At 39.6% G+C, this 12,625-nt stretch overlaps 1 protein-coding gene across 7 annotated transcripts in view; it reads right to left on the reverse strand.

Moving 5' to 3' along the window:
* RBM33 (RNA binding motif protein 33) overlaps positions 1–12,625 on the reverse strand; it is a 173,164-nt gene that overhangs the window by 84,234 nt on the left and 76,305 nt on the right. For all 7 annotated transcript variants that reach the window (XM_075922763.1, XM_075922761.1, XM_075922758.1 and 4 more), the window contains 4 exons: positions 8,575–8,743; positions 7,470–7,801; positions 6,223–6,480; positions 5,069–5,347 (listed from right to left, as the gene is read on the reverse strand). In XM_075922763.1, coding sequence (XP_075778878.1) covers positions 5,069–5,347; positions 6,223–6,480; positions 7,470–7,801; positions 8,575–8,743 — 1,038 coding nt within the window. The remainder of the gene's footprint in view (positions 1–5,068; positions 5,348–6,222; positions 6,481–7,469; positions 7,802–8,574; positions 8,744–12,625) is intronic.

Below are 12,625 nucleotides of genomic sequence, written 5' to 3' on the forward strand. Positions count from 1 at the left end.
TGTCCACAGTTCTCAAATGGAAGATTCTCTATCATGGTTTGGACTACCCAGGCATTCCTGAGGACAAAAGCCAGGAAGCTCTTTGCATTGGTGATTTGATCATTCTGTATATGGATATATCAGATACATTCAAAAGTAGCTGGGATTTCCTTGTTAGCTATCCGATTCCCCTCTAGGACAATGGATCTTAATTTTTCCAATAGTCTTTCTATAAACTAAGATAATGTGTCACAGTATAGTAATTTTACTAGAAACACTTAGTAATTGACAATGTACATCTGGAGATGGATGAGGAGTAGACTTCTCTGCTGAACACATTGGGTCTCCTATTTAAGTCTACAATGCAATAAAAAAAACACATAGCTGACCCATGGGAGTCAGGCTAAAGGGCAATGTGGAAGTTAGGGCTTGTGCTAGGTCTCAGGTTCTAGAGCCTATGAGATAGAAGGGTCCCACACCAAGTAGGAAAAGTAGATGGCAGAGTCTCAACAGCTCAATGCAATTTCATAATTTCAGTAATTAAAAGCTGAGTTAGCATTTTGAGATTGTATGTTTCAATAAGGAAGATTCCAGTACTGGCTCACACACGTTACTTTGTGAAGAATAGGCCATAGGCACCAAAAAGGCTAGTCATGTGGGAACTGCATCCCAAGATTACCAATAATTGGTGCTGAAGGCTGGCAGTAGATTTAGATAGTATTACAAGCATTTTTTTTTCATACCTGGTAATGAGGTTGCAGAGGCAGCAACTTGGTACCCTTTCAATGAAGGGCTTGAGACAATGTAATAAATACATTGTTTATTGAAACTCTGTTCCAATGGTCCCCTGAAGGAGATCCATGTCTTGTCTCTGCAGCATGGTACCTTTGTAGCCCTTCTTGAAGTCAACAAGGGCATCTAACTCAAGAACTGCACTTAGACATCTTATCCCTGGTGCCTGAGAAGCAATACCAGTTTGTTGGGACACTTGCTGAACAGGAACAGACGGAGGAGTGAACTGTTACTACATCCTCCTTCTGAGGAGGATTTCATAGAGTACTAGAAGATAACATTAGGTAGGCATCCCTTGCCTTCGGTGCCTGCTTGGGAATCAACAGTCAGAGATATGCCCATCACAAGAGGAGCATGTCAAATCAGAGATTTCATTTCTCCCATATCAACTCACAGTCAAGTCACAGTACTGAGAGGAGTGCTCAGGGCCTACTGTCTACAAAGTAGCATTACAAATGATTTTTGTAAAGCCAATGGGCAAATGAAAAGTAATTAGAAACTATACTAACTAATCATTAACACTGTAATAGTATTGCAGAAAACCTGCATACTGGCAATAAGAGGGAACTGAATGCTGGTTGAGGCTCCTCTGCTTTTTATGACCTTGGGTGGCTTTAATTCCCTGACTTGGGCTGGTGGGCCGATCAGCCCAGTATTAAAGGGCCAGACTTTAAGTTCAATTTACTGACTTTGGCTATTAGGCCATCTGACCTGACATTAAAGGGAACAGGACATGTAGGGAACAGAAGTGACTACAATGGATACAGCTTGCCAGAAAAATCCAATCTCACATACATGAATACCATGAGAGGAATCCATGTGTACAGATCACTCAAAATACTATTATTTGCTTTAGATTGAGGGAGTATCAGACACTGAGCGGTTAGGTAATTTGTCCAAAACAAAAAGGCATGGGAACAGAACCCAAATGATTTGACTTTCATGCCTTAATTCAAGTCTACAAATCAAAATGCAGACAGTCTGATGCTTGGTGAGTTTTAACTCAAAGATCTGAATTGGATTTTAGGTTCCTGGTGACAGCCTTTATGATAGGCTCTTAGCCTCTGAAGAGGTGAGTGCATCCCACATGATGCAGGTCCTGAATCACCTTAACACCAAAAAAAAGAGAATGAAAAAACGAGTTATGCTGCTTCTGTGAAGTGCACTGTCCTCCTCCAGTGCTCTCTCTAACAGGAAATTAACAGGAGGAACTGAGAAAATGAAATGACAAGATTCCTCTAATCAAAAAACCTTTAAAAAAAGAGGAGGAACACTTCCTAAATCCGGAAGCCATAATCTATACAAGTCAGAAAGAGACCCTAAAATGACAATATACAACAGGATGTTATCAGTTCATTGTCCCACTTCAGGGAAAGATTTACGGAGAGAAGTAGAGGCAAAGCAAACTTTTCTTTTGGCACTTCACAAATGAATGAAATGCCTTTATTTCATACACTGCCAGCCTTGCAAAACCGATGTCAAAATGTATACGGGATACAGAAATTCTGTAAGTTAAAATTTCATATGGGCAGGTCCATTTAATCTTAGAACATGCAAAATTCACAGGGATTTGTTTTAAATCTGAGGAGACAATAAGGCTGCTTTGTCTTGTATTATAAGGAACGCACAAAGAGCTAATAACTAATATATACATTTTGGAGTTATTTCATGTTTAACTGGAGAGGAAACCTATAACTATATGTAACAAGCTTATCTTTATCCCCTTTTTTAATGGTCTGAAAGACGCAGAATTTTCCCAAGATCTATGTTATTTCCTGTTGTTTTTAGGACTCTTCTATGAGGAATTGAAATCAAAAGGAAAACTATCTTCTCTCTACTGAAACTAAAGAGAAAAGTTCAGGGGAGCCAACAGACTTGTCAGGCCCCTGGGCAAGGTGTGTGTGAGGGGGCCTCTATGCTTCAGGAAGTGTCAGGGCCTTAGACAAAGCAGCAAAACTCAGCATCACACATCCCACACCACTCCCCCCTAGCCCTCAGAGTTGCCCAAACTGTTCTGCTTGGGGGTCCAGCAGTGATTTAAAGCAGTGTTTCTCAACCTTTTTTTTTTTTTTTTTTTTTTAATAAAGTACCCCTTATTTTTTTTAAGAAGTACCCCCAGTACCTACAGTTTTCAGACACACAACATTTTTTTTTACCGTTGCAACACATTTGTTTAAATAACTTAATTGTAGCCAAGCGGGCAATGAAATTTTGGGAGTGTAAAAAGTACAAAAATAATAAAATGCTGTAAAACTTAACAAAAATGCAGTTTTCTCCAAATTTCAGTTGTGTTGGCGTACCCCCCAGACTTCTCTCAAGTATCCCTAAGGGTACTCTTACCACTGGTTAAGAAACACTGATTTAAAGGACCCATGGCTCTGGCTACTGCAGCAGTCACCACTCCCCAGGGCTGCCCCTTTTGCCCCCTCCTCCATCAGCAGGGTTTTTATTGCTGATGATGAATGAATGCACAGGAGGTTAAAAATCAATAACTGCACATTTCTTTCATGTTTCATTTGTGGAAATAAGAGATGGTCATAACTAATTCAAGAAAAAGATGAGGAACTAATCACCAGCAACTGAAAAGAAGTTCTTGAAAGAAACTCGGCGTGAGACCAAGGGGTTCATAGCTAACTTAACATGAAGGATTTGTGGTTCTGCATGGAATTACTTCACATTCGAAAATTGTAAGTCATTTAACCATCATAAAGATAGTGTCTCAGTGTTTGACATTAAGGGCCCAAACCTGTAAACTGTTCCACACAAAAGGATTCCTTTTGACCATGTGGAGCCTCAATGGTTTCAACAGGGTTGCATTCAGGGGTATGTGCCCTCACACAGCAGCCTTCAGGATAAAGACATGAGTGAAATTCAGGGTACAGCTATACCTCACACTCTTGTGGGATTCATCAAATTAAATAATTTTTTTCAAAATGGAAAAGTATAAAAATAAAATATTTTATATTTCCTCCGGACAAAATGTAAAAAAAAAAAATAATTAAAAAAAAAGTATCCACTCCAGCAGCAGAAGAGGCAGCTGAGAGAATGGCCCAGCTGTAGTTTAAGATTGGCTGGGCTGCAGAAGCTGTCTTTGGAAGCCATTTGGATTTCATGAGAGAGTAAGAAACAGAAAAGAAGAGGAAGGTAGGGATCTGGTGGCTGTCTTATTCACAAAACTGATGAGCAAGTGCTAAACATTGGGGAAGTATTGTTTTAGGTTGTATTAGACAGGGATAGGTATTGCTAAGAGAGTGGTATTTGGTGGTAAAATCTGGAGAATTTACGCATGGAACTCATTGCAACAGGATGTTGTAATAGCCAAAAATGTAACTGGGTTAAAAAAAAAAGTTCATGGAGGACATGTACATCAACGACTATTAGCTAAGATGACCAGGGATGCAACTCCATGCTCTGAATGCCAGAGACCTAAACCTCTAAATGCCAGAAGACAGGAGGGAAAGACATAAATGGAGTTCTCCAAAACTGTCCTGTTCTGTTAACTCCCCTGCAGTTCTGGTTCTGGCCACTGTCAGGACAGGATACTGGGCTACATGGACCACTGGTTTGACCCAAGATAGCAGTTCTTATCAGAAAATCCATACTAAGCAACAGGTTGAGCCAAATGCCTCTTGGTGTGATACAGGAATGAGCAGCAGAACCTGAGGCAAGGGAAGAGAAGCACAGCTGCTGCTAGCTCTATTCCAACTTCATTTAGCTCCATGCTACCCACTGTGGGTCTCAGACATCTTAACTCCAACACCAGATTTCAGGTCAGCAATGTCCTGCCCATACTATTTCTGAAACAACTCTAATTCATTCCTGCTCTGTTTCTCTCCTCATTCACTGGCTGTTGCTTCTCTAACCACATCATATACCAAAGTAGGGCACCCCTAATCAGATACATTACCTTCAGTACTCAACTTTTGTAGGAGTAGCTCCCTTATCTCTCCAAATTGACTCACCCAGCCCTTCCAACCTTCAAGAACTCAACACTAGTCCTGGGAGGAGCTTCCAGCTAATCCCTTCTCCACTTCTGACATTCTGGAAGTGGCACTCATAGTGGTTACAAAGCATAGCACAGTGGTGCATACATGTGAGTCTATACCCCACAAATTAGACTAGCAAATATCTAAACATATTGCTTTAACTTTTAGCCATGATTTCCTATTTAGCAGCATCACACTGGTATATTTTTCAGGTATTTCTCATCTGTACATCCACAGCAACTGCTTACATTAAGAAACAAAGACACGTATTAGAAAGAGCCATTTAACACCAATGGAAAAATCCCCCTTACCTCTGGTTCAGATTTTACTTCTACTTTAGTTTGGACCACTGGCACGACTGCTCTAGCTTTTATTTCAGTCCTTCCATGTGGGCTCCCAACTCCTACTACAGACCTTGTAGCAGATGTTGTGCTGGTAATGGGTTTCACCTGTGCAGCAGTTCGTCGGTTGTTATTCATCTCAATAGCATGTGAAGGTGCTATTGGTAATTCCCGCAAATTGCTATTTCTTGAAGCAGTTGGCTGTAGCTGTTGATTCGGACGCTTGACAACATTCTGCGTTGGTGTATTCTGACAAAGGCAAAAGACAAAATTCAGGTAATGTAGAGGCCTTGGTAGCCATTCCAGGGTTCAGGTTATGTTGAGATTTCCACTTAAAGCAGGATTAACATTTAGTTTCAAAAACTGGTACCAACTCTTCAGGGGACAACAGCATTCACAATGTAACTTTCTAGGAAAATACCTGCTAACTTTTGCAGAGTAAGTTTTTAAAAATGCCCTCCTTTTGAAATGTTCTCAAGTCTATCTCGTCTTTAAGCTTGTTTAAGCAGCAAAACTTAAAACTTCTCTCATATATACACCTCTCAAACATAAGCCACTTCTAAAACCCAAAGAATAACTGTTCTGAACTTTGTCCAGATCTGCTAAGGTACTGAAGCTTTGGATCCCCCACAGATCAAATGAAGGGCTGGGGGCAGGAGGGACAAAAGGAAACAGGGCAAAGCTTTTATGCATTGGAGCAGTCAAGAGTAACAAGGGATCACCATGACAATGCTTCATGGTGCACCACGAAGCCTAGTCTGCAGTGCTATGGGGAGAGCTTCAAGCACAGATGCTGTAGTGCTGAAGCACTGGGTTTCCCAACCCCAATCACAGCTTTATATTTGACCATACAACTCTTCCCCTACTTCACCCTTCCAAACATCCTTGATTGATAGCTTCTTAGCATCAACAGCCAGAGTGTGTGTGTCTCTCTCTCTCTCTGCTACACAGTGAGAGAGATGAGGGGAAAAGAGAAAGTCAGTAATACAAGGGGAGACAGAGGTTGGGGGAAGTGGTTATAAATATAGGACACTGAGTGAGGAAGGAAAGAGGAGATGCACAATGTTTTACACACACAGAAAAGAAGAGAACATTGATTTATGCCAGCATTTATTGGTACATACGTGTCTTGGCTTCATTGGACCCTGCCGCTGTTGACACTGTATTCTATTGTTATTTGACTGTTGCTGTGAAGCCTGCATATGAGGTCTGAACTGTGACGGGGTAATGGGAATTAAAGGCTGTGGTGGACCAGCAAGAGGATGGTGATGTTGATGCTGATGATGCTGATGCTGCTGGTGCTGCTGGTGCTGCTGCTGTTGATGCTGCTGGTGTTGTTGCTGCTGGTGAGGCTGAGGTGGTAGTGGAGGATGCAAGGGACCCTTCACATAAAAACAAAAAATGATTCTACACATTTGTTTTTCAATCCTAAAGAAACAAGCCCTTAAGCAAACAGATTTGTTCTTTTAAGTCAACATTATTTTGGCTGTTACATAAGGAGTGCAGAAATATAAGCTTTCCTGGGGCAACAGAATTTGGGGTTAACATGGATTGATTACCGTGCAGGGTAATATCACTATCACTGATCACCTAGATTTTTAGCTCAACTTCTTAAAGTGAAAAAACCTCAAATATTATTGAGACTACAATAAGTAAATCTAATTGTCCTATCTGCTTCTCAGACTTATTACATTTACTCTTATGAAGTTCACAATGTATGTATCATAATCTTTAATAATCCCCACCCCTGAAATTTGAGGTCCTTTCCATATTTTTTTGGTCATACAAACTATTTATCTACCTTAAACAGTTTATAAGAAAAATTAATTTAAGAGGTCATAGTGGTTTCTCTCTCACTGCTAATCCCCTAAAACATACAACTCCTTATCAGCAGAGGGCACCCAAGACCTGTGACAAAAGGGGGAGTAACCCAGCAATGTCAATATTTTGAATACACACACTTATCTATATACAGATTGTTTTAAACAATACTTTCATATTTCTGCTAGAGTAAATCCATTTAAGGAACCATTGAACAGAATATAGACATTAAGAACTTTTCTAATCTCACTAGCTGTAAGCAGTTGAGCAGAAATCACGACAATTTGAACAATTTCACTTTCGAAACATATGTTCATAAACATTTCAAACCTAAACTGTTGCTATGATGATAAAAAACCTGCCTCTCTGTCCAATATTCTAATAAGATAAACACCATAGATAAAACTGCTTAATATTTATAATGTTATTCAAGACTTAGCCACTTTGGTTAGACCCTTGCTATGAGCTGAAGGAAAGATCCCACTATAGTTTTCTAAGTGAAAAAGTTCTATTTAGAACTTACAAGCTGACTTTTACCATCAATTCATACCTGCATTGTAGGCTGTATATGTGTTCCTAGATATGGTTGTCCTGGGTTTTGTAAGAACTGTTGCCTGGGTTGCATGAAAGGCCGTGGATTTACTGAACCTGCTTGGTTGAAGTGCAGAAGTCCTGCAGGATTCTGAGGTTGGATGTTCGGCCTTACTGGCCTGTCTCTGGAAAATACAGGCTGTTGTCCTTGCTGATTATATCCTGGTCCAGGTTGATTGAAAGGCAAAGGATTTTGAACAGGGACAGGATGGGTACTGTTAAGGAGTGGGGGATTCGGTGGAGGTGGGGGACTCCGTTGCTCGAACAAATGATGACTTGCAAATCTTGGATCTGTTGAAACCAAAACATTTAATTTAGTGACAACTACTTCCTGAATACAAATGTGTTTAAAATACAGTCGTGCCATATTTCAGCTTCAGGAGAGTAACTTGAAAATGTGATAACTATGAAGTATGAAAGGAGCAAAGCCTTGGCATGAAAAGTGCAGACCCTTGGGAGAAAGACAACAATTTGATAACTATCTGTCATTAATAAGGAATTTTATTATTTCTTCTGCAGAATCACTTAACTCCAAAGAGGAATTAGGACTAGAGAAATGCAAGAACTGATAATTTGAACAAAACTAATGCTATTTCAATCCATGCAAAGAACTAGTCAAGCGATTTTATTCAATTTTTATATTTTAGTTAACGCCATCTTTGTTGTGTTGTAACTTTAACATTCACTGAAAGATTGGTCAGAATTAAATTTGCAGAGGACCAAATATTCCAGATAGATATAACTGTTAATGGAAGAACAACCAGAGATGACTGTAGGAATGGTATTGACATTTAATACCTGAACTGTAACAAACTGAAGAAAATATCTGGTGCTTTTTAAGAGATGGTAAAATACAGGATTACTGTAGTTAAAGACTGGAAAAACTCACTAAAGTTCATGGCCTATGCTATACAGAAGGTCAGACTAAATCATAAGGGTCCGTTCTGATCTTAAGATCTATGAATGAATCTATCTATACATATGAGTAAAGAAAGAATATTCAAATGGTTTATTTGAAATAAAATAATCATCCTGTATAATAATCTAAAATAAAAATTATCTACCTCCAAGGAAGAAAGGGTCTCTTTCTTGGGGTGGAGGAGGTGGTGGTGGTGGAGGAGGCAAAGGCGGTGGAGGTGGGCCTCTCCATTGGTCCTGGAGAGGGAGTCTTGGGGCTTGTGTAAAGTTGGTAGGAACGGGTCCAGGAGTGTGCTGCTGAAAATCTGGAGGGCCCTGTTTAGTAAAGACAAAAACCAGCAAAACTAAGTCCATCTTTAAGAAATTCAGCCATAGTCTATTAAAAATTCTCACTCAAAAAAATCAGTTGATTTATTAATTCTTTTCTGTAATATGTACAAGGTTGGCAGCCCTACTGAGTCATTCTCCCATAATGGATAAGACACTGAACCAGAATCATGAAATGATTTCACAGTGTTTTAATAGTCATTGTTGCACCACAGGAATGCCATTTCCTTTCAAGCTTATTGAAATCCATGCAATTATTGACCTTCTTTCCCATTAATCCAAAAGTCTGAATGTCTACTTTAGAAAACGTTCCTGACATTTATCTTCTTAAACCATGCTATTCTTTGCCGTCTATTTAGTACAACCTAAGCTACAGAAATGAATCAGCTTTACTTCAAAAGGCAAAAGGGAAAAAAAAAAAACAATTGTGGCATCCAGAAAATTAAAATAATCATCTTTCAATAAATAACAGGAGCTAACCATTACTACCAATTCATGTAAAACGTAAATAATTAAGCAGCTGATGCATTTCAAAAGGCATATGAAAAATTATCATAGATGTTGTCTTGATAAAAAATAAAGTTTTAAATACTTTGAACACTGGTTTAATGTACTATTATTTTACAATTAGAAGCTTATAGAATAATTCTTACTGAATTTAGTAATTCATACTAACACTATGGCTGTGTCTACATTGGCACCCCTTTCCGGAAAAGGGATGCTAATGAGACCAGTCGGAATTGCAAATTCCGCGGGGGATTTAAATATCCCCCGTGGCATTTGCATTTACATGGCTGCCGCTTTTTTCCAGCTCGGGGTTTTGCCGGAGAAAAGCGCCAGTCTAGACACGATTTTCCGGAAAATAAGCCCTTTTCTGGAAGATCCCTTATTCCTACTTTCAAGTAGGAATAAGGGATCTTCCGGAAAAGGGCTTATTTTCCGCAAGATCCCGTCTAGACTGGCGCTTTTCTCCGGCAAAACCCCGAGCCGGAAAAAAGTGGCAGCCATGTTCATGCAAATGCCGCGGGGGATATTTAAATCCCCCGCGGAATTTGCAATTCCGACTGGTCTCATTAGCATCCCTTTTCCGGAAAGGGGTGCCAATGTAGACACTGCCTATGATTTTTTGCTTCTGTATGGAAAAATTTGACAATTTAAAAAATTGATACCATCCACTGAAAATATGAGGATGTCTCCCATCTATCCCAATAATAAGAACCACATATATCAAAAACAAGCACATCAAAATAAACAGATTCAAGAAGAGAATATCTCTTTTAAATAAAAGAATGTTAGAAGTCTGAAAACACAGGTCTTAAAATAGTATTAGAAATCTTCCACACTTCCGGAGGAAACATATGCCATAGCCGCCACTGTACCACTCACTCTAGTATATATGTATGTACATGTAAGGGAAAACATAGATGTGTGAATATCATTTAAGCAAGCTGGGCAATTTTTGCTATGCTAGTTATCAATTCCTAGAACAGAATTTCTTCATGCCCATAAAATTGCTGACCTCTCTTCTGAGAGTTCAAAAATGGATTTTTTTGAGCAATTAACACATCTCCACTAAGAGAAGGGCTGCAATCACTCATTTTACAGCACAATACAGCTGTCAGACATAACTACCTTAGTGCAGGGTAGGAAAGGCCAAAACTGGATCCAGAAACCCTACAGATTAAAAGTTCTCTATTCCCATTATCAGATGCCCGAACCAGTCTCCATTGACTACTTCATTTAGAGGAAAGGCAGTATTTAAAACTCAGCCATGACCATCTTAATGATATTTAAGCTTAAAATTTATAGGAACAACTAATAGCAGCTTCTTTATTTAGATTGCCTACCATGTTCAATTATAAAATATATTAGCAACTTTTTTTTTGACACACAACATAACACCTCTCTTGTAAGTACCCAATTCAGTAAGGAAAAAGCCTTAGGCTAGAGAATTAACTAAATTCTGGCAGCCTGCAAATAGGACAACTGAATATAAACATTCTGAAGAGCCAGGTCTGAGCCACCATGAAAGGAGTACCATCATTACATATTGTACTAGGAACACCTAGAAGCTGTCAGCATCTGTAGTGGAACGGGGCAGGAGGAAAGCATGCCAAACTAGTTTGCCACATCCAACCAAACCCCTTTTCTAGCCCTGGCACATGGTTTCAGTATCTCAACTCCCCCTTCCGGGGCCACCCATGAGGCAGGAGTCCCACACTTCCTGGACAGGAGATGGGAAAACAGATCATCAACCTTACTGTCACCACACTCAAAAAAACAAACCATAACACTTCTGCTGCTGCCAGCCAATGTAAATTTAAGACCTGTAGCTCCAGGGTAGTAGTCTGTGTTGCAGAATCAAAGCTTCAGGGTTCAAACCCTGAGGTTAATGCACAATGGAGAGATTGTTGCAGCTGCACATAACAGAAATTGTTTTAATTTTTTTCCTTTTAAAAACACAGCTAATTACATATAAACACAAAATGGATCGTCAGACCCAAAGACCTCCAATTCTTCAGAGGCCAAAGTCACGGAGGATAGGTCCATCTATGCTTTTTAACCAGGATGGATAGAAATGGTATCCCTAGCCTCTGTTGTCAGAGGCTGGGACTGGGCGACAGGGGAGGAATTACTTGAGGATTACCTGTTCTACTCTGGAGCACCTGGTATAGGCTACTGTCGAAAGACAAGATATTAGGCTACACGGACCTTTTGTCTGACGCAATATGACTGTTCTAATGTTCTTACCTAAAGCACTGATGAAGATATTGAACAGAAACAGATGCAGAACTGATCCTTAGGGGACAGCACTTGAAATTCCCTTTCAACATGACTGTGAACCATTGATAACTAACTTCTGGAAACAGCCTTCCAACCAGTTATGCACCCACCTTTATAATAGCTCAATTTAAGTTGTATTTCTTTAGTTTGTTTATGAGATGGTCATGCAAGACAGTATTAAAAGCCTTACTAAAGTCAAGATATGTAGATTCCCTGCAAATCCACGGATATCTGCTTTATACCTGTGGATATTCACATCCGTGGATGTCAATGTGGATACCTGCAGCTCATTTTTACCAGTACGGATCAAATACGGATACAAATTTTGTATCTAGAACCCTGCAAAGCCACAGATATCCATGGCTCATTTTTGCAGACACAAACGTGGATGCTGTTATAATATTGTGTATCCATGCAGGGCTCTAAAGATATATCACATCTACCACTTCCCTCCCTATCGACAAGGCTAGTTACCCTGTCGAAAAAAGCGATTAGGTTGGGTTAACATGATTTTATTTTTGTCAAACTGTTGCTGTTACTTATCACCTTATCTTCTAGGTGTTTGCAAATTGATTAAGTAATCATTTGCTCAGGTATCTTTCCAGGCATGGACGTTAAGCTGACTGATCTATAATTCCCCAGGTTGTCCTTTCCCCCCCAGTCTGCTATTGTACACAGCACTGATTCATCTCCAGAGCTGGTCACCTTGTGGAAAAAGTCTATGTGAGTCTTAAATTAAAGGCTTTATTGTTATGCATTTGTACAAGGGGACAAATTAAGGTTGCAGAGATCATTTTTATTCTGGCATTTCCTAATTTGTGTGTGTGGCTTTTCAACCCTTAATGTGGTGTTTGTATACAATTTCTTAAGTTTCTGAAAAAACTGAAAAAACAAATGCTATCATAAGGCATATAATCACCACATGGGCCATTAGCAGGATAGAAACCTTCAGATTCACCACATAATCCTTTGCTACTTGAGATAACAGAGTAACTGATAGGAACAGTAACAGTAGACTGTCCTGTTATATGCAGGCTTGCACTAGAGATGAATGAGACCTTGTGCCAGTGGTTTCCACAGATATTT

Source organism: Pelodiscus sinensis, chromosome 2, assembly GCF_049634645.1.
Source record: "Pelodiscus sinensis isolate JC-2024 chromosome 2, ASM4963464v1, whole genome shotgun sequence".
In the NCBI taxonomy this organism is placed as follows: Eukaryota; Metazoa; Chordata; order Testudines; family Trionychidae; genus Pelodiscus; species Pelodiscus sinensis.